This window comes from Coenobita brevimanus, chromosome 111 (assembly GCF_032717465.1).
Source record: "Coenobita brevimanus isolate Jiangsu-jjx chromosome 111, ASM3271746v2, whole genome shotgun sequence".
Lineage (NCBI taxonomy): Eukaryota > Metazoa > Arthropoda > Malacostraca > Decapoda > Coenobitidae > Coenobita > Coenobita brevimanus.
In genome coordinates, this window is record NC_137064.1 from 1,237,371 (window position 1) to 1,260,745 (window position 23,375).

The 23,375-nt window shown below is 40.5% G+C and overlaps 2 protein-coding genes across 2 annotated transcripts in view; one reads left to right on the forward strand and one right to left on the reverse strand.

Annotated features, from left to right (window-relative positions):
* Positions 1–557: 557 nt before the first annotated feature.
* LOC145417745 (glutamate receptor ionotropic, kainate 2-like) lies at positions 558–12,209 on the forward strand. The gene is made up of 10 exons (XM_080286353.1): positions 558–581; positions 1,445–1,603; positions 2,121–2,206; positions 4,217–4,349; positions 5,552–5,647; positions 6,889–7,000; positions 10,418–10,478; positions 10,987–11,082; positions 11,305–11,465; positions 12,136–12,209. The coding sequence occupies exons 1-10, from the start codon at positions 558–560 to the stop codon at positions 12,207–12,209; spliced, it is 1,002 nt and encodes a 333-aa protein (XP_080142479.1).
* Positions 12,210–19,881: 7,672 nt separating this feature from the next.
* Eps-15 (Epidermal growth factor receptor pathway substrate 15) overlaps positions 19,882–23,375 on the reverse strand; it is a 57,972-nt gene continuing 54,478 nt past the window's right edge. Inside the window, exon 19 of the mRNA XM_080286414.1 lies at positions 19,882–22,541. Coding sequence (XP_080142540.1) covers positions 21,504–22,541 — 1,038 coding nt within the window. The 3' untranslated portion in view covers positions 19,882–21,503. The remainder of the gene's footprint in view (positions 22,542–23,375) is intronic.

The following is a 23,375-nucleotide window of genomic DNA, read 5'->3' on the forward strand; positions in this document are numbered from 1 at the left end:
CACACACACACACACACACACACCATTACTTTTTCACCACTGCTGTCACCTCATTTTAATCACCCCAACTCTAGGCATAATATCAAACAATAACCATAACATAGAGGGTGTAACACTGCAACAGATACTTATTTAAATTAACCTATATACCAGTTCTACGATTCACTACTGTAACATACTGAAAGCTGTGGTACATTCTGAAATAATGATCGATAACTTTTGACACTAAACCAAAATGGGCTACAATATATATATATGGATTAAATAATTTTTTTTTAAATTACTCCATTCTCATTTTTTCTCTTTTCCTTTTCCTCTTCTTCTGTTCCTTCTTCCTTTCGTTTTCTTCTTTTTTCTCTTATTTTCCTTTCCCATTTTTTATACTCGTTCAATTTCTTCCATATTTCTCTCCTTACTCTCATTGTCTCTCTTCTTTCTCTTTCTCTCTTTCTCCTTTTTTCTCTCGCTGCCTCTCCCTCTCTCCCCACAGCCACGAATACCTGGAGCCCCCCGACGGGCTATGGGGGGCGCAGTTCCCTAATGGGTCGTGGTTTGGCATGATGGGCATGTTGCACCGCAGGGTAGGTAAACAGGATGGAGTGCATGGTGGCTTACACACACACACACACACACACACACACACACACACACACACACAGATGCTGAGATAAGAAAGTACTGATAAAACTGATGACAACCACAGTATTCCATCTAGGCTATGCTAATCTGATATAGGCCTATCAAGGACCATAAGTCTCTACGCTTCATTCTTATTGTACGTCTATATCAGTACGTAGGCCTAGTGACATAGTAAAAAAAAATCTATCTAACGTTTGTCTTCCTCCGTGCCTCTATCTATCTACGTCTATATCAATGCGTAGACTAAGTGGTATAGAAAAAATAATACTATCCAGTGTCTATGTTCCCGTGCGGTTCATTTTTTTCCCCTTCCACCTGGCCTGCCTCATCCGCCACACCCATGCATACACAAACGCAGCCCGGGTCGGCAGGTGAGACTGGAGATTACTACGCAACCCATACGCAGAAAGGACTATATATAAACTGCACTCATACGCACTTCGGTCCAAGAGTTACTGAAATTTGCCCCAAACAAATTTATATTTCAGGTTACACATGTCAACTCACTGAGACAAATATCATCATCATCATCATCATTATCATCATCATTATCATCATTAACTAATCTTTCTTCTCCTCCACCTCCTTCTATCATTCCTCTCATCATCATCATCATCATCACCATCATTATCATATCTTTCCCTTCCTCTCCTCCCCCCCCATCTTTCCTTTCCTCTCCTCCTCCTATCTTTCTTTCCTCGTCCTCCTCCTATCTTTCTTTCCTCGTCCTCCTCTTATCTCCTGCTCCTCCTCCTTCTCCTCCTATTATCACCTCCTCCTCCTCCTCCTCCTCTCAACCCCACAGGAGGTCGACGTGGCCATCGGTCCCTTCGGCGTGACTCTGGCTCGCATAGCAGTAGCCGACTTCAGCCAGCCCATCACCGCTACCGACCACGCCATCCTCTACCCCAGGCCGCAGATTGACCCCGACCTCATGGGGTTCATTAAGCCCTTCACTCTGCCTGTGGGTTCTGGCAGCTGTGGTGGTTGTGGTAGTCGTGGTGGTGGTTGTGGCAGTAATAATGGAAGTTGTGGTACCGTAGTTGTCGTAATTGTGTAGTAATAAGGGAAGTTGTGGTAGTTGTGGTGGTAGCTGTGGTAGTAATAATGGAAGCTGTGGTAGTTAAATGTGGTAGCAATGTTGGTAGTTGATGTGTTTTGTCGTGCTATGCAAGGGTGAACTTGGGCTGTTTTACAAGTGCAGTTTCAACCACTGTGTTGCGGGCGTGTTGTTTTGTGTTGTCGTATTGTGTTAGGTTGTGTTTTGTTGTGCCGTGTTGTGCTGCGCTGCTGGTGTGTTGCTGTGTGTTGCTGTTCCGTAGTTTTGTTCGGCTGTGTTGTGTTGCAGGATACCGGTACTGTATATTGAGTTCCAGGCAGGTCTTGTTATAACTGTGCTATGTGGCAAGCAGATGTGTTAAAATTCTGTTGTGTTACATGCTGATGTGCTGCAAAATGTGTGTTGTGTTGTTGTGTTGCAGGTGTGGGGCTTGGTGCTGGCTAGTCTTGTTCTGGTGACCATTACGGTTCTTGCCCTTCATGCCCTTACTCCAGAGAACGTATATGGGTGAGTATTACACACACACACACACACACACACACACACACACACACTGCCTACCCAAACACATGCACATAAACCGCAGACAAGCATCCACATGGCCTACACACAAACATACACACATATAACCACATACAAACACACGAAGTCGAATACAAAACACTGAACATATGATTACCGATACTTTTCCATTTTCGTCAACATTGCCACTGAGTGAAATTAACATGTAGGTCTATTAAGGCACTCGCAGTAGGCCATCACGTACAGAAAGACCTTGAGGGAGATGCTGGCTCATTTAGAACGTGAGAGATCTTGAAAGCTTCATTCTTGCCATAACCTGATAGTTTTATTCATCTCAGGAGTCTCCTCTTGTCATCTAAAGGTTCGGAAATTCCCCTCCACACACCCACCACCTTTATAACCTTTATAAATCGCTCCCTTTGAAAACGAGCCCAGCGAAAACTGCCAAGCTTTAGAATACAATGGCAAGCTTATATGTTCGGATTATTTCCCCCACCTCCACTCCCACTCCGGAAAATTATGTCTACTGGGAAAGCCATCTCGCTTGGTTTAAGGGCCAAAGGAGTATGGTGCACTGCTGCTGGAAGGATGAATGATATTTTCTTGAGAGAAACTATAAAGCTGAAATTAAATTAGTTGATTTGTTACCATCAAATTAGTTATTTTATAATTTAAGACACATGCATGATAAAACTAAACTCCCAGTTCGTGAAACTAGTTTTTATTGAACTTTAAAAACTCACAGCTTGGAAAGTTATTAACCAGTTTATATATACGGTATATACATTGTTTCACCTAAGGACAGAGCGAGAAAAGGAGCATCTGCTGAGGAGTACTTTTCCTATCTGCATTAACCAGTGACAATGAGGGAGAAAAGCAAACAAAGAATTTAGGTAATTCGCACCATTAACAACATTCGCTTAAAATATCGTACTTGAATTACAGAAGCCTTTAATCGACAGAAAACGCAAGAAGATTTTATCTACAAGCCTCTGTGAAGATAATTAACATGTGACCATAACCTATACAGCTCAGGACGGTCAAAGCAGGGCATTTTAAGAATATCATTAAGCTTGGGGGTGATTTTTTTTAACCTGCTGGTTTTGATATAGGCTCCATTAACCCCTTCGCTACTAGACAGAAATCGTCTGGAATTAGCAAGAAGACATACACTATACAACACCATATAGATCGATTTGCGGTACAGACAGTGAAACAGACGACAGGCAGAGCAAACATGGGTATGGTGTAGGTTTGGTTATTTCATTCCGTCTCATACCTCCCCTTCTTATCCCCCTCCCCCTTCCCATTCTTCCCCCTCTCTCACTCCTCCCTTTCTTCTTCCCCTCCCTCCCCCTTCCCCTCCTTCTCCCCCTCCCTCTTCCCCTTCACACGAGGGCGCGATACAGGACGAGGCTGGATCGTGAATCAGAGGAGCCGGACTCCAGCGAGTGGACGTGGTTGTGGGGATACAAGGTCCTGCTAAGCCAAGGTGTGTGTGTGTGTGTGTGTGTGTGTGTGTGTGTGTGTGTGTGTGTGTGTGTGTGTGTGTGTGTGTGTGTGTGTGTGTGTGTGTGTGTTTCCAGCCTATATATAATGTGTGTATGTATGTATGTGTGTATGTATGTATATGCACAGTCAACAAAGAAATACATGAACAGTTTTTGGGCCACTGCAAATACAATCCTCCAACATTATAATACAGATCTAAAACAATTTCGATAGGGTACATCAGTAACAGCATATGTGTGTATAAGTTTATATTGTGTCATTTTGTACAGGCCTTTCTGTAGGGTTATCATGTATGTATATATTGGTCCTGTATTTGTACATGATGCCAACAATATAATGCCAACAGTATACAGCCAATAATGTGGTGCCAATTCTGTGTGTGTGTGTGTGTGTGTGTGTGTGTGTGTGTGTGTGTGTGTGTGTGTGTGTGTGTGTGTGTGTGTGTGTGTGTGTGTGTGTGTGTGTGTGTGTGTGTGTGTGTGTGTCAACAGAGGTGCGTCGCCTGGGAGGGGGTGAGGGTGCCACGCGGGTGATGGCGGGGCTGTGGATGCTGGTGACAGTCATTATTGCTGAAGTGTACTGCTCCAACCTCAAGGCCATGCTCATTGTGCCTAAGGTAAGCATCCAACACTACACCCTGCAACACTCTAATCTGCAACACTACTCTGCAACACAACACTATGCAAAACCCTATTCCATAACTCAGCAACATTTCTGCAACATTACATTCTCCAACACTACACTCTGCAACACCCTCTTCCATATTACTCAGCAAAGGTATATTCTGCAACCCTACACTGTAACACCCAATTCTATATAGCCTAACTTTGCATCACTATATACTACAACATTACTCTGCAACAATGCACTCTGCAACACTAGCCTATAGTCTGCATCATCACACTCTTCAAAACCCCATTCCATAATACTCTGCAACACTACTCTGCAATACTCCATTATCCCATAATCCTCTGCAACACTACACTCTGCAAAATCCCATCCCTAATACTCTGCAACACTACACTCCACTCCACCACACTCTACCTACCACACACTGCAACACCCCGCCTCACAATCCTCCCTATTGAACAAGTAAGAGAAAAAACAGCTCACAATAATAATAATCATCATAATCATAATAATAATAATAATAATAATAATAATAAATAAATAAATAAATAACAGCTGAAATCCAACAAACTGACGCTACAGACATTTTTCACCCTTTGACTCACTATTCTTCCCGACATTGTTATTACCGTACATACGCTCTATATCCACAATTTCGAAGTTCAACTACGTATCCATCTAATATCACGTTTCCCAACAGACAGTGACTATTCATCCCTTTTTTAATGTTATACTTGCTAGCATCCAACAAGTTCATTCAGCTTAAATAAACCTATTCGAAGAGGAAGAGGTAAAAAAAAAGAAAATGGAAGAAAGAAAAATTAAGAAAAGAAAGAAAGGAAAGAAAATAAAAAAGAATGAAAAAGAGTCATCAACCTCTTCACTACCAGAATGCTCTACAAAGCTGAATAAAATCATGATGTGCCAAGAATTAACTTAAAACCCACGTAGACTATAGAGATAACAGGTTACATGATTTTTGTTTTTTCTGAGTTGCTGTAGACCTAGTTGTGATGTGGCTTTGTACTGTACTATCTGTCTTTGTTTATCCATGATGATGATGATGATGATGATGATTGTCAGTCTTTGTATCCGTGTATCAATGATGATGATGATGATGACTGCCAGTCTTTGTATCTCTGTATCCATGACGATGATGATGATGATGACAGATTCCTTCCCCCACAGGTGAAGATCCCTTTTGACGGCTTGGAAGGCATGGTGAAGCAAACTGTGATTCCTTGGACCATGGCACACGGATCCATCGTGCAGAGCTACTTTGAGGTACCGTAACAGTGACACTACAACACCCCACTGCAGTACCCCACTCAGTAACACCTCAATCTACAACACCTCTCTCTGTGACACCACATACCACACCACCCCAATCCACCAAACCCCACTGCAACAACCCAATCATCAATACCACATACCACACCACCCCAATCCATAATACTCCGCTGCCAAAACGCACTCAGTAACACCTGACCACACCCTCCCAATCCTCAACACTCCACTCAGTACCATCACCATCGCACAACATCCTACGGACATTTCTCCACTCGGTAATTCACCTTTTCCACAACACTCTTTCACCACTCCACACCATCCTACTCCGCAACACTTCACAATAGCTAAATATGGCACCCCACTTCACACCTTCACCTTTCCACATTACTCCACAGTAACCTATAGTGATCCACCACTCCACTCCTAAATATTTCACTCCACACCACCCCCATCCACAACTCTCCACAAAACAGCACCCCACTTTACATCAATCCATACCACGAATAAGCCACTCTACAAAACCCCTCTCCACACAACCCCTCCCCACTCCACAAAACTCCACAGGCCAGCACCTGACTTCATAACATCTCCACAGAGTAGGCTACGGTACACTGATAAATATAAATCAATAAATAAATAGGCTACATAAATAAATAAGTCTGCCCAATGATGCTTCACATTTTCTGGCGAACGTCATGATTTAAATCCTTCATTCACAACATATTTCTCTCCCTCAACCCGGGGACGTCTTCTGAATCCCAGGCTAGTGATATTAACAATTTTATCCCTAAACCTACACCCAACGACTGGCCCCAACACTCAGAGGAACATGGGCTACAGTTAGTTCGTTCTGCCCAGACGAAATAGGGCCACTCCCACAACTTCAATACTAAGTCGTATGAAATTCGTTAAGTTTTTGTAATGAGTTAAGAACGAATTTCCTTGGTTGCTAGTCAAATTCGCCCTTAAATCTTACTAGACTTGGCCATAAATTGAGCTTAGGGGTTAGGGATCTTCGTCAGGTTAAAACAAAAGTTCACCAATAACTGCAGGCCAAATAGGGAGATTTATGAAGTGACAGAGGACAGGTAAGGATGGGATGAGAGATGCACTGGCTGGTAAGAACGTCATCCCACTGGCCTTGTGTTTTGCTGTCACTCTGTCTTCAAGGATGAGATAAGAAACGGACTGGCTGATATGTACGTTAACCTACTGGACTTGTGTTTTGTCTCCAGTCTGCCTACAATGACGACCCCACCTCCACCATGGGCCGGGTGTGGGCGGGCCGGGCTCCTCTCATGCGATCAGCTGAAGCCATTATTCCCACCGTCATAGGAGGCACGGCAGGTGAGTACACACACACACACACACACACACACACACACACACACACAACCAGAGCGTACTAAGGTATATTTTAACAAAGAAAACAAATTGTATCCCCTCTGAATCCATAATACGAATAGGCTAAACACCCGTATCTCATCGAAATCCATATATAGGAATAAAAATAAACCAAACGAAGTAGCGGTATCAGCCTAACAATGATTATATTAGCGTCATCTGTTGGCATTACCGGTAGTTACGGTACGATACGAGCGAAGTTGTTTTTAGTGTTACATAAATTAATACCAGGTAATAAGGACAGTAAAAAAAGCACAATAGATAGAATACAAAACCACTTCAGCAGTCAATAACAAGTTTCCTTTGCACGGTCGTAATATAGTTCGCTTTTATTTCACCTAATCATTTTATATAATACGGTACTGATGCATACCATGTCGACGTTTAAGATATAATTAGTGTGCAAGAGACATCATATGTCATATGCAAAGTAAATAGCTAAGGATGATATGCTACGAAGTTCCCTAAGCCACCGAGAAAATACCCCATACTTAACAGAAAAATATAAAGCTGTATCTTGTTTCCATAAACACTCCAATAAAAAAAAAAAAAATAGTTAAAATATTAAAAGTAAAATAATATTCGCCTCTTTTCATCTGTCGACATGATTGGTACAAAGCAAAACTATTTCGTACAGCGTTACATAACAGAATATAATCAAAATACATGTTGGTTTCAAATAAAAACAAATGAAGTAATATATAAAGGCAACACACTCCTCCGCCGGATGAATGACTCAATTTAGTCCACTAACTGATTAAGATAAAAAATCATCTATATCCCACTCGTATCAATATTCGAATAGAAGAAAATAAAGTAAATGAAGAACCATTATCGTATAAACTTCTGAACCGCTACAGGAGCGAAGGTACCGTAGATAAACGCCAGTTATGAAAGCAGGCTAGATTACCTCCCGCTCCTTTCTTATACTGCAAAGTTAAATCTCATTAGCTATATAGCACACAGACGTTTATCTCCCTTTACTCCTGAGCGCTTAAATAAAACCTAACACTCACCCTTCCCGCTGGCGTCGTTGGTAGAGGCTGAGGGAAGTGGTGGTGATGTGTTCCGCAGCATGAGAGTCCCAGTGTGTGGATGGAGTTTCACACCCACATAAACAACCTAAGCAATCCCATTATTTCTGCTACTCTGTTCAACTTAGGATTATTTTATTTCTGCTATTGTTCAACTTATGATTATTTTATTTCTGCTTCTGTTAAACAAAGGATTTTTTTTTTTTCTGCTAGGCTACTCTGTTCAACTTATGATTATTTTATTTCTGCTAGGCTTACTCTCTTTAACTTAGGATAATTTTATTTCTGCTACTCAGTTCAGCTTAGAAAAAAACCATTGTATCGAATGGTTAAAGAACAGTACGGTACATATAATTATTGTACCTACTCCCGCTGTCAAAGTCTGTCATAGCTAGAATAACTTTTCAGGGGATAGCAAAAATATGAACGTCATTATGATGGAAATGGTTAAATTTCTTGCCATATTCCACTTTACAGATAATTATTATTTCATAATTACGCACATCGCGATGCTATGGATGCTCTTTCACATGCAGCTTTCCGACGCGCATCATTCGCTTTTGTTCAGCTTCAATGGGCACTGTATTATATGATTTTAATGCAGAGCTTCAGTGTTAATCACCACAACGAGCACTGTATTCTACGATCAGTTAATATGGGTTCTTCGTCAGCACAAACAAATGTATCTCTTACAGTATTATTACAGCACTTGGTATCAACCAAAACACTATTTTCATTATCATTAATGAAATCGCACATCTCTGTCTCTATTGCCAGACGCCATAATCCCGTGAGGTTTGACCGTTTGTCTTAGAGTTAGTTGTTCTACGAGGAGGGGCACTGTTCCACCGTCAACCCACTTGTTTACACGCTGCTTTAAAAAACTAACATGCGACGGCACCTTGATTTTCCTCGTCATTTATCACGAACTGAAGCTTGCTTATTATAACACACACTTATATCAACACCTGAGATTTGCAATTATGATCACAGTTCACCAAAGTACTTACGCAACTAGCACGCTGGTAATATTGTTTATGTCGCGCGTACTGCCTCCCATCGCCACGCTTGCCCCTCACGCGTCTCTTCGTCTCGCTCATGCTTGCTCTTTACGATGACTGCCGTATTTCACATCAATCTCTGATACTTGTAGCGCCGCACATTATCACAGTTTCATCAACAGGCCAACACTAACGCAAATGTGGCCATTGTTCACGAGCGCGTACGTTTGCCGCACCGTCTCAGCCACGCGTGGCTTCTCCTCGCCCATATCTCAAAGACTGTCTTCGTATCGGGACTACCTCTCCATTTATTCATATTGCATCATTCCCCCAAGTGCATATATGTTGAATGTATGTGTACATTTATGTGTGGGATGTATATACATATTGCATGCAATATTGTACGCATGTTTCTAAGATGTAAACAAACAGATGCTGTGCCTTCGTGTATTACAATATCAGATTATTTTGGAGTCATTACAAGTTCCTGATGTTCATAAATTACCTGCAACAAACAGTCTCAGAAACTATAAAATAACGAGTATTTTATATATTTTTAGTTATCATTCTTATAACTATATTATCTTCATAAAAAGAAAATTAGACTACAGTATATAGGGATTAGATAATTTTTTCCAAGGTACGATACCTCTTTCACCCGCAGAGCTGTTATTAGCAATTGACCATTTCATTAAAATGACGTATTTTGTTCGAATCATTGATACAGGGTATATTGCTGAACTCGGGAGGGATTTTTCCGAATTACAGGGGGTTCAAGAGTCTTCATTAACTCCGTCACCATGATGAGGATTTCCCAGGTTGAAGAAGTATTCTGATGTTTCCTACATGAAAATGGAGAAGACATCCTTGAGCTGAAGGGATTAGCTCTTACTGTAAGAGAATAAAGAGCATAGTCATAGTTCATCCTGTAACAAAGTAGCCTCTTGACCTTCAGTGCAATGACGTCTTTTTGTGTTTTCTTCTGGCTACCTTTTCCACTTCATTATATTGGACTTACGGCTCAGGGGGTTAATGAAGGCTGTATCTAACCTCTCCAGTTCGAAAAGTCTCGAGTAAAATCGCCTGATGGTAATAAGAAAGACATAACCATACTTAAGGGGTCAGCTCTTTCAGTAAGATGAAGTTTATGTACGTTACAGTCACGGTCAGTATCACCTTTCCACTTTTTAGTCCAACAATTTCGAAGTTCTTCCATACGCTCCGAAGACAGCCCTACTAGATTTCAAAAGGTATTGCTCACAGTCCCATAGCTTATCATAATGAAGTGAATCAGTGCCTGTGTCCGCAACCGTACTCTCTTACAGGTATGTACACCCGTCACTCCTCCACGTACCTCATGGGCCTAGACTTCTCACAGGTAAGGTGGTGTACTAGTTAATATCAGTGTACTATATTCTTTTCACATTAATTGCCCAGATTTTCGTCCTTTTGTAGTTTATTCCACGTAGCTCAGTGGTAGAATAATATTACGACTCTACATCCCTTCCATAGCACTTCCATGGACAAGCATTATACTAAATTCTGTCGCGTACAAATCCTAGTTATTAACCTCATGTACTAAACGCTCTCCTGTGCACTAACCTCAGTATTGTTATATGGCAGTACAGCCTAATGTGATGTACTCCCTCTTCCTCACGTACTCTCCTTACTCAAGTGTACAAACTCTCCTGTGTACTACATCCTATCGGTGTACTGACTCCTCTGTGTAATACCTCATCACAGTGTACTTCCCTCCCAATTTATTCCCTTTCATTGTACTTCCTCCCCTAGTGTACTGCCTTCCCCGATGTACTCCCTTCCCAGTGTACTTGCCCAATGCACTCCTACCCAGTTTACTAACCCGCGGTTCGTGTACTTGCCCACAGCATGGAAGGTGCCGTCTGGCTCTTACGCGGGGCGGCTACATGGCAGTACAACACAGCATGGGATTCCCTCTTGGTTCACCGCTAAGGCCAGTCATTGATGATATGTGAGTGAGCGAGACTGAGAGGGAAGTCTTTCTCTTTCTCTCACTATCATCATCATCACCATAATTATCATCTGGACTTAATCTCAAGTTCTGCTACCAGCATTACCCATCTCCATTTCTCGTTCTTCCACCCCCGTCTTCTCTATATCAGTCTAATTATCTCTATATCTACCAGTCAGTCTATCTTTTTGGTTGCCTATCAAGCAATATATCTCTCCTCAGGGTGTACCGCTTGATGGAGTTCGGTCTAATGAACAAGTTTATCAGTAGTGCCATGATCAACACCTCGTACTGCATCCAGCCCCCAGGGAGTGAGGGGATCCAGGACCTCAGACCTCTTGCTGTGGGAGACTTTCTGGGCGTGTTCAGTCTGTATGGGGCAGGTGAGATGGCGATGTGGGGTGGGGGAAGGTTGGGGTAGGTAAAATAAGGGTTGGTTTAAATAAAATGGGGGTTGGTGTAGGCAAAATGGGGGTTAGGGTACGAAAAATAAAGGTTGTGTGTAAAATGAGAGTTTGGGTACGTAGAATGAGGGTTGTTGGTAGAATAAATGCTGGGGTAGGTAAAATGAAGGTAGGGATAGGTGAAATGATGCTTAATGTAAGGAGAGTGAGGGTTGAGGTATGCTGAATGAAAGTTAGGGTATGCAACACGAAGGATGGGATAGGTAGAATGAGGATTGTAGGTAAATGAACACTGGGGTAGGTAAAATGATGATTGGAATAGGTAGAACAAGGATTGGGGTAGGTAGAATGAGGATTGAGGCAGAAAGAATGAGGTCTGGGGTGGGAAGAATGAGGGTTGAGGATGATAGAACAAAGACTGGGGTAAGCAAAATGAGGTTTGGGGCAAGTAAAAATGTACAAGTATAAAGAATCTGTGTCATGAAAAGGAATGGGGGAGGGTTGGAGTGAAACAAGGTCTATGTTGGATGAGGGCTAGTATGGGTAATACAGAGTATATAAGATGAAGGATGGGGTAAACTGGGTAAGGGCTGCTGTTTGTACTGTACTATTACAGTATTTGAGTGTAAAAATACTGTATCTCTGGCAGGTGTTGTGGCAAGTGCATTGGCATTTGCAGGTGAAGTTCTTGTGGCTCGTCCTGGTGCCGGGAATAGACACTAAAAACCTGCTCTTAAACCTACCAATGCTGTACAACCAGCGCATGGAGGTTTGATAACTCAACTGCTTTATGGGACAAAAACTATATTATTATCTTTCAGCGAATGTAGATACGACCCACATCTTTGGTGGATTGAAACTATCTCGTATGGGTGTCTAGATTTACAAATGTGTTTGGTACTGGTGTATTCACATGGGTGCTGGAGAGGGATGCCTTAATGCAGTGACACTGACATAGCCTACATCGTTATACAAACATTCCTCAGCTGCTCCATCCTCCAAAAGGAGAATGGCAGACTGCAAGTGAAAGGCTACTTCATCATGCAGTATGGGTTCACATCTTGATTAGCCTGTACCCATAATCTTGATTAGCCTGTAGCCATAAGAAAAACAACAATGACTAGTTAGATAATACCATTGTAGCATGATTAGTCTAAGTTTCTTTTGGCATTTCTGTACCCCATTCTTAGTGATCAAAAGTAATACCCACAGTGCACATGAAAAATACCCATACAGTCAATCATACATGAATTTACCAAGAATCAGCCTCACTTACTGTGTACAATTGCTGTAACAATCTTCCTCCAATCCTCTGTAGGCTACACTGGACAGTGTCAATAAATCTGCCTGAAAGGATAGAAACATTAGGGTATCATTACAATGCATTCTGAGAGTTATGATGAAACCTGTCTCACCAGCTGTTCCTTGTGATGTGTTTTTGTGACTACCTTCATAGCTCATATTTCCTTTTATGAGTATGAAAAATTTCTTCATAGGATATTTGTTATCTGCACTACAGCAGTAAATTCTTGCTTAGTAATTCTGTGCATGGTTGAGCACATGTGGATTGGGAATTGATGCATTAATGATTTTAATTTCAATAAAGTTTTCAGCATGATGGTCATTCTGCAAACCTAGAGGAGTTTGTCATTTATAATTTTAAGCTATCTTTTTCAATGAGTACTCACATGCTAAGTCTCTCCTGCCTTTCTAAAGTGCATGAAAAAAAAAAAAACACACACAAAAAAAAAGTGGCATTGAAATTCAACTAAATTTACAACCTAAATGTAACCAAGACGTTTTTGAGTGAAAAACTGGGTTAGGACGATGAAGGTATTGTTGAGTCTCTACTGAAAATTTACTCTTTCCTGAGTTAAACTCCACCCACCTCACTTTTCGCTAGTTTGGAGGTGCATTGGCTTTGCCTTCCTACTGTCATCACATTGTCTTGTAATATTATTACTGACCTTGGATTGAAAATACAAAGGTTGAGCAGTACATACTGCCATGAGATGATCTTGCAGTGTAATTACACTGTCTGATCATTTAACAGTAGTGATGGAAATATGGCCAATGGTTTCTGCTGTTGTAGTATCACAGCCATCTGGACACTGAACCTGGTGGACCATAAGCTGAAGTTCCCTTATCTTGCAGTCCACCCTCCTCCTTTTGGAGGAACGTGTGCTGCTGGGTTATAGAGTGTTGGTGGCACCATGTAATGGTGTCCCCCGGGTTATGTCAGCAGAGTTCTGTGGAAGAGCACATAAAGTGTGTTAAGTTGAATCCTCAAAGAATTCCCTGCACAAAAGATTAAACCTGGTTTTTAACCCCTTTGGTACATGAACATTACTTGTATTTGATTTTGGCTGACACCATATTTATTTTTTCTGCTTAGAAAAGACTCTTTGGATAGAAGGGGTTATGATACACAGTCCACTGTTTCACTTATTCAATAACCATCTCTGCATCTTATTCAACACACCTTAGAGCACTGATACTGAGGCCAATATAAGGAAACCAATAAAGGAGACTGTGACATGCATTAACCTACAAATGCACTTTCAAATTGGTTGTGTTTTCAGTTATGCAGGTAACATTACATAAGCTGATGCAAGATGGTCAGGACACATGTATACACACTCATAGCACTGCACTGGAAATAGTTATTACTCTTTCTTCCTCTACTTGAATTGTCATGCTTTTACAAAAGTTCGTATTAAACCTAGAAACTTTACACAAAAAAAAAAGAGAGAGAGAGAGAGAGAGGAGGGGGGTTAGGTGGGAGGAAAGGGGTTAAACTGTGGGTAAAGAGAAAGATCAGCGGGGAGGTGGAAGAAAAACAGGGGGTCTATGGAAAGGTGGGAGGAAAGTCATTCATAGAAGTGAAAAGAAACAGGGTCAGTAGGGACTTGGGAGGAATAAAGGATCTATATGGATGCAGGAAGAAAAGGGGTCCATAGGAAGGCAGGAGGAAAAGGGGTCCATACGAAGGCAGGAGGAAAAGGGGTCCATACGAAGGCAGGAGGAAAAGGGGTCCATAAGAAGGCAGGAGGAAAAGGGGTCCATACGAAGGCAGGAGGAAAAGGGGTCCATACGAAGGCAGGAGGAAAAGGGGTCCATAGGTAGGCAGGAGGAAAAAAAGGTCCATAGGAAGGCAGGAGGAAAAGGGGTCCGTAGGAAGGCAGGAGGAAAAGGGGTCCATATGAAGGCAGGAGAAAAAGAGGTCCATAGGGAGGCAGGAGGAAAAGGTGTTCATAGTAAGACAAGAATAAAAGGAGTTAAATGAGAGGCTGAAGGAAAAGGGGCCCATAGGAAGGCAGGAGGAAAAGGGGTCCACAGTGAGGCAGGAGGAAAGGAGGTCCACAGGGAGGCAGGAGGAAAAGGGGTTGACAGCAAAATGGTAGGAAGCAGAGGAATATACAGGGTAGTGGTCTTGTCCAAGGTTAAATACAAGTGTCTGAGCACTGAATTTACAGAAAGGTAAGAAAAACACAAAGTTTGGTGATCGTGTTTGCTTATTAAGCATTATTTACACTGAGATAACATGACGGTGACACTGAACAACACGAATAATAGATGGGAGCAACCACGGGATTCCCTTACTGTGGTGGGACCAATTTTGAACAGTTGGTGGAGGGGAAAATACCAGTTGCCACGTTTGGCCACCTGGTACTTTACAGTATATAACACGAGGATAAAACAAACGTATCTCAAATGGCGAAGACTGAAAAAAACTATGAACAACAGATATTTACTGAACTGTATTCAGGTAATAAATTTTCCAGCAACTGCCATCAACTAATCACTTTCCTGACTGCATTAAACATATACAACTCAAGATGAATGACTGGATAATGTATGATGCCAGTGGGGGAGGAGGGACAGAAACCTGAAACACTAAATGGGGGGAATAATTGTCACAAAAGGTAATTACAGGAAAACATACTTCAAGTGAGATTAGAATGTGAAAAGGCAGTGGCAGGTGTTTGAGCCCATTAACAGATATGACTAGAGAACTTGTAGTGTAAGATATAAGTTATTTTGCCCTTTTGGCTCCACTTAAAAAAACCTGCCAAAACTTGCACTCATTCAAACCTTGTGAGAAAGCTGAGCTATACGTCACAATCCACTGTATGACACTGCTAGTCAGATTTCACCCTATCTATAAAAATCTCACATAACTACAAATATTACTTATTCTGGTTCCTGAATATCAGTATACCAGATAAGGTCACTGAGAGTGTCATGGTAGCCTAGCATTATTTCTTTTATAAAGATTTTCATATATCTGCAGTGCAAGTCTCTCACAGAGGCGTAAAAGAAGTATAACAAACTGTGTTAATTACACTACAAGATCTAGAGGCAAATCTAGGCCCATACTCTCAGGAACTAAGGGGATTGTCTAACACCACTTCCTTACCAGCACATTTCTGTGTGTCACAATGATATTACACTGTATGTTACAGATGCGAACGTGTCTACATCAGACAGAGATAAATAGCACACATGAAAATAACAGGGGTAATATATGAAGTAAATTGTTATGGAAGGGGTGTAAGATAGCATCCTAAGCTGATGAGAATATGGAGTCTGGCGGGCATAGAGCAGGAAAGAGGGTGGTGGTGGCACATAGCAAGCAAGGCAAATGAAGACCTACATCATTTATGCGGAAGATCTCTTGAGGGTCTGGCTGGCCATCCACATGTGCACTGGGAGTACAGTGTTACACTTTCATTCAGCTGCACAAGAATGCAAATTTATGCATTATTTTTAATCACCACTGAAAAGTGATTACAACCAGAAATTGAACACTTTCATTTGAAACACTTATGCACACAGCAGAAGCATGCAACATGTTATATGGGCTGCTCCTGATGAAAATTTAATGAGAATTATATCACACATATTTCAGTTGGGAATGGAAAGAGTACAATACAGAATCAATTTTGCACTCTTCTAACATATACAAAGACTTTATTTTCTAAAGTGATTTCAGTGGAGATTAAAAAATTCTGGGTTCATAATGCATTACCATCTGACAGCTCACAGTAATAATCATTCATCCATGACAATATATTTTCCTGAGAATAAAATTCTTTCTTTCCAAGTACAATGAACTTTACAAAATGTGCAACTAGAACAGTAGCATCTTCAAAAAGTATGATTAAATAAGTTACTGGTAATTTAAATCCTTGAGATTCAGTCAACATGACAAAACAATTTCATAAATATGTCATGGATTCAGTTACAATACAAAAATAAATTAAAACTTTGAATTTACCCTCTCTGCAACACCTTTCAGTATGACGTTTGATATGAAGCTTCATTTCCTAGAGAAATGACAATATCAACATGAAGCTTCAGCTTCTACAGCACTATTAAAATTTATATGGCTCTGAACAGTTTCCATGTTTTATCTAAATGTGCACAAAATTATTTGCAGTGACCTAGCTGTTACATCCTGTACTAATTTGTTTTCTGTGCTGTACTAACTAAGCATGATTGTAAAGGATTATAATGGAAGGCTTGAAGCTGAATCAAGTAACTATCTGAACACAACACACTTCTTTAAACCTCTATTCATGCCACTCACACAACCACCACCAGCTGCTCCGATACTGATGATGTACCATAATACTGACAACATGCATAAGAAGCGACGCATGGTGACGCATCCAGTATAAATGTACAGAAGCATCATCACACAGGTCAACAGAGGAGACAATAACATATACATGAAAGACACTCAAACATTCAATAAAAATGAGCTCCACAAAAGGGGTATAAAAGTAAGTATGCAGGGGGGGAACAGCACTCTCCAAGCAGCTCACCTCAGAGGTTTTACACAGCTGCACCTGCCTGAAGCCCTTACAACTGATGAACACATATCACTACACCTTAATTTGATGATTAGGCAATATATGGCAATCACTCGGTTACATTACATCATCCCAGGGAATAACTTGTATGTTTCTGCAGGCACCCTATTTTGTGTGTAAGCTTCAACTCCCCATGACACTGAAGAAATAACAGCTCTTTAATATAATATGCTTGCAGGAAAACTAGATCATTTGTAACACTTAATTTTAGGTATATACAATATTTCTAGACATGCAGGGCAACTAAACTTTATCCATATTGGTCAATTACTTTCAGCTTACCACCCATCATTCTTGAACTGGGACTTAGATACCATTCTTAGCTATTCAGTTACAATATCTTAATAACGACTAATAAGGCTATTGCTACACCAGTATTCAGGAATTTATTACGTGGTATCAGCTATTTCATGAAAAATTTCAGTATAATTTGAATTATGACATAAAGACATATTCTCATTGCCAAAAATTATACCATACGAGAATAATCTTGCACAACTATACTGTAATTTCATTACAAACTTCTGAATAAATAACTATTTAAGTGCCTTCTACTAAAGTACAGTACTCTCTTTGGCTAACAGCTTCTCCCATGTTCCTCACCATGATGCACTTTCCTTGACAACACGAAGAATACAAGCAGGAGAGGTTATAAGGTCAGAGAAGTAGAAGAATCCATTAATATACATTTCAATGACTTTTTACATTAGCTTAACAGTACACTACCTCAGTACACGAGTATTTCACAGATACGTTTACAGGGAAACAGAAGAAACAAATTCCAGATATATCTGGAGGGTCACCTTATACACCACAAACTTTGGCTACAACACAACTTTCTGGAACCAGTAAGGCATTTAACATCATACACACATTCTTAATGCAATCACTTAACGGCATTCTTACTGTGTAACTATAATCAATTAGCTATTTACTAATTTTAGGATGTAGTTTGTATCAAATAAATTCTGCTCAACAAAGACATGTATACTTATAAAACTACCGTTTTCTTCTTGACCAAAAAATTCAACAGGTGGGATGGATGAAATAAAAATCAGGCAAAACTCCTAACTAGGTCAGGTGTTGTTGAAACAATAACCATCACCTTTTCTGATTACCACCTCTCTCTCTCTCTCTCTTTCTCTCACTTTAGTGAACTATATTATATTTCAGGCAATCTAATTAATGATGGAATGGTTCCAACAGTGCCACTTACTGGTGTTAGATGTTGGTCAATAACAACTAGGACGGGTGCTACTTCACCAAGCATCAGACTGGACACCTAGCCTCATACTGACACCAGACATCAAACCAAAGAAAAGTCTGCCTTACATACTCTTGTGGATATGTTTGAGGGCAACTAGGAATTCCGTATATCATGGATAACATTATGATACTAAAAGAAGTACTGTACTATATGTTGAAATTCAGCAACAAACAGCGGCTCACTGCATTACGGATCACAAGTTTCTTTCACTGTTGCTCAAAGGATAATTTTACCAAGTAAATTTCAAATTCCCATCACCAACAATGCAAGTAGTTACAGTATTTTTATAATTATTATTCAGTCTGCCATCGGGTTAACCACTTCTAACCCAAACAGGGAATGCAATGTTAAAAAACTATGGGATAATGGAACCACAGCACAGTAAAAGAAAACTCTGATAACAGATGACCCAGTGAGCTTCAGCAGTCGACACAATGAAGGATCTTGGCCAGTGATCCCCTATGCCTCATGATGGCCAGTTGGCTCCCACCCGGCCCCTGGGGTATCACATCATGCCAGGACATCACAACTAAAAAAAAAAAAAAAAAAAAAAAAAATGCACAAGGGCACTTCACCATACATGGATGTACTATCGTAAGCAAACATTCACCAACAATCCCCTGCCTGCCTTGTCTTGCCTTTCTTACTGTAACTTCTCCCCAAATGTCAAAGAATATCCTACTTTCCCATATCCTTTTGTTGAGTGGATCACATTGCCATCACACAAATATTTTTCATGCAACAACATCCATTGCCACAGGCAGTAGGGTAATGTCTGCAAACTTTTAATTGTGATAGTACCATCCTGACAAGTGTAACATCCACAAGAGCATCTTACCCACACAGAAGCATCACAATAAATCAAGGCTTCACATTCACTCCTAAGCAACCAATCACTTTGCCACTAGGACTGGACTGTGGTTGAGCAGGAAAAAAATCTCCCATGAACATTTAATACAGACAGACTGTAGCTGCCCCATCACAAGCATGGTAAACTGTTAAGGAGTTTAGTCACACAAAGTGTGAGTTTACTGCCACAGTCATATACTATCAAAGAGATCATCAAGGAGTTTTAGAGCAGAAATATTGTGCAATATAATGTTTACGAAGCTGTCGTATACCGGTACTTCCTGTGTGCAATACTTCAGAAACAGTAGAAGTTTTAGTTGCTCTGCTCTAAAATGCAGTCTCACAGACCTGGTGGAAAGATTCCACAAAATCTGTCATTCCAGGGTGCTTTGATTCTACCTTTTTTTTTTTTTTTTTTTTTTTTTTTTTTTTTAATAGTGATGTGACTGATGCGAGTAAAGAGTGATGGTAAGGCTAGGGCCTGTATTCTCAATGGAATATGAAACTTTCTAACACCTCTTCCTTCGGAATATATTTTGCATATTTCTCCTTCATCTTCTCTTCTGTGCTTTTTTACACTGTATCTCTTTAATATCTACATAGCTGCCATAAAGGCTGTAATACACAAATCAATATCAATGTGCCATATCCAAATATAAACTAGTAAGGAAGAGGTGGTAGGGGGCTTCCTTACCCAAAAACAATACAGGCCAGGGTGTGATGCCTGCAGAGGGCCGGGCACTGGGGGGAGGTAGTGGGGGAGGGCACCAGGAGGGGGTTGTATTGCATGGTGGAAGACGTAAGCAAGAAGGCTGTACAGGAATGTGTCAGTGGCCTTCACGCTTAATTTAGATATTAACAATTCACACGGTACACTGCTACATCCTCATTTTAAAACAATCATGATATAGTACTCCAAGCATAAAATCTGATAAAAAATAATTTATTACAAAAAATATGTCAAGTAATGATAAAATAAATCCTATACGAAATTTGACATGATAAATCGAAATATACTGTACTGTAGATGTGCTGTACAACTAAAAAGGCACACATCATTCATGGCAACAGAAACTGCAAGACATTCCATTATATAAGTGTAGGAGTTACTATGTTAATCAGTATGGATCATGTTAACATGCAAAAACACAATATTTAGCAAGAAAACAGCAAATAATGAAGAAAGATTGCATTGGGTGCAATTCTATATGAAGCCTCAAAACTGATTAGAACTAATTTTCAAACTCATAATCTAGAGCAAAAAAACTAAGATATTTACAATGAAAACTCATATCACACACTTACAAAAATATACCTGGTATTAAATCCTGAACTCAGACTTGATCCTTTGGAGAAACTGGGAATGGTCTGTTGCAAGCTCATTTGACTAATGTTTTTGCAAGCCATCCTATGGCTGACAATGGCACCACAGGTAAAACCTTGGCTTAATTCAGCAGCTGGTGATTTGGAAAATTTCTGCTTCCATTATTTTCCTTCGATGGATACATACAAGCAGTTCTATGTTGCAGCTGCTGCTGATGCAGTAAATGACTTGTCAGATATGTTCAGCAAATAATGATTAATTTGTCTACAATATTAGCTTTGTAATAAATACTGTATTTATACTCCACAGCATAACTTGGTACAAATATTTATCAAGTAATACAGAGAGAGGCTGCACTGACAATGATGTCAACTATAAATGATCACTGACTGTTGACTGATACAAGATCTCATTTGTCTTTTAATAACACTTACATGAAGTATATGACACCATACTGATGTAGAGAGAAATGCAAACAAAAAATATATTTTACATGTTGCATACATGTTGCACTCCACTACACTGAGGCAAATGAGTTGTAGATCTGCTCAACAAAGATAAACTACACTCCAAATCTACACAACTCTTAAACAAGAAACAACTATCCTACATTCTAATGTCCAACATTAATATCATAACAATTTCATTGTATTATTGTATTTTCTCTTATATATGTACATGACTTTGAAATATTATATTCAAAGGCCTGTTGAGGGTGAGCGTGAGGAGTGTGTGGTCCTAGCAGAGGAGTGTGCGGTGGAGCGTGAAAGAGTGAGGGCCAGCTCCAGCTCCGCCCGCTCTTGTTCCTCCTGCTGCCTACGCTGTTCCTCCATCCTGATGCTCTCTTGGGCCGCCCAAGCCAACTGTTCGTCTTCACTCGCAAGGCATGCTGGTGGTTGCTGCTGTCCACCTTTCCTGAATGGCTGGCTGGTGAAGCTGTCCTGGAAGGGGCTGATACTGTCCTGGGTGCTCTGTTGTGTCTTGCTGCCCCAAATGGTGCTGAAGTTTTCATTTAAAAGATCCTCGTTGCTCTTCCACTTGCTTTTCTCTGCAGGTGTTACTTTTGAAGATGAAAATGGATCAAAATCCAAGTCTATTCCTCCCGGTTGACCAAGAGAAGTCTTAGATCGCATTGGGATGGACTCTTTTGTCTGAGTAACAAATGGGTCTCCAATAGCGGATTTTGATCGGTTCTTCAGGTTAGAATCGAACTGACTGTTAAATGTATCAAATGAAAATTTATTGTTAATTTTACTTGAATCTTTAGTTAATACATTGGCATTAGCATCATTAATGTTAAAGCCAAATGGATCTGTTTTATTAAAATCTGAATTGTCGACTGGTTTGTTGATTGCACTTACACCACTGTCATCTGGAAAAGTGTTAAAAGGATCAGGTTCATCCTCCCAGGAAAATTCAGTCTCTTTGAAGCATTGATCTTTAAAAGGGTCATAATCCCCACCAAATGGATCAGAGGTTCCTCCTGATCCACTGAAAGGGTCATCCTTACCAAAGCCAGACTTGTCTCCAAATCCTTCCTCAGAGGGAAAGCCTGAAGACTCAAAGGCATCTGGAGGCCAAGGGGAGCTGTCGGTACTCCTGACACTGTCCCTCACTGCTGGGAAGGGTGAAGCAAAGGGGTCGGTGTGGTCCGAGGGGGTGTGTCTGGGGGATGAGGCTGGCGCACCGTCCTCCCCCCAAGGCGAGGCAGTGTTGCTGCTCACTACCTTGGAACACTAGTGAGAAGAGGAGGAGTTGGGGATCAGTGCTGCAAAGGCAAAGAGAGAGTGGGAGGATCCCTGATTACTGCCAGCACTCGCCGCGGGGCTCCACTACAACTGCAAAAAAATTAACACAGTATGCACATTCCAAATAATAAAGAAAAAGAAATGAGGAGTAATTGGAGGTACTGGGGGTAGGTGACATACATTACCAAAGAAATGAACAAAATAAACTTGGTGTGGTGCCAGGCTCACCCAACAACAAGTGACCGTCTCCTTACACCAACATGCTACAAACTGAAAATCAAAATACTATGATAAAATAAGAATAATATTTTAGAGGGCACATTAAACAGGGTGCCTGTCACTATTTAAAACCATCCCAATCTTCTGTAAGGAAGAAATGCCTTGAAAAGATGCCCTTAAAATGAACAAAGGTACAAGCAATAATTTAATGTGCCTTCAAACGTACTACATGCTAGCTTATCAGATGCATTATTCGGTACAGAAGAACAAAAGGATATGATTTTAAGGGAGTAGGGTATATAACCACCTATAAGCATTAACTAAAAATACTAAATACCTGTATATAAATATAATGTACTTCTACTTTCTATCCACTATCCCATCAAACTACACTTTCAGAGACAAGGTTGCCGAACAATGCAATTTTCAAGAACGTACAGCACTGGCCACAGGTGCTAATATACTGTACACACACACACACATATATATATATATACACACACACAAAAACACACACAAACACACACATATATATATATATATACACACACACAAAAACACACACACACACACACATATATATATATATATACACACACACAA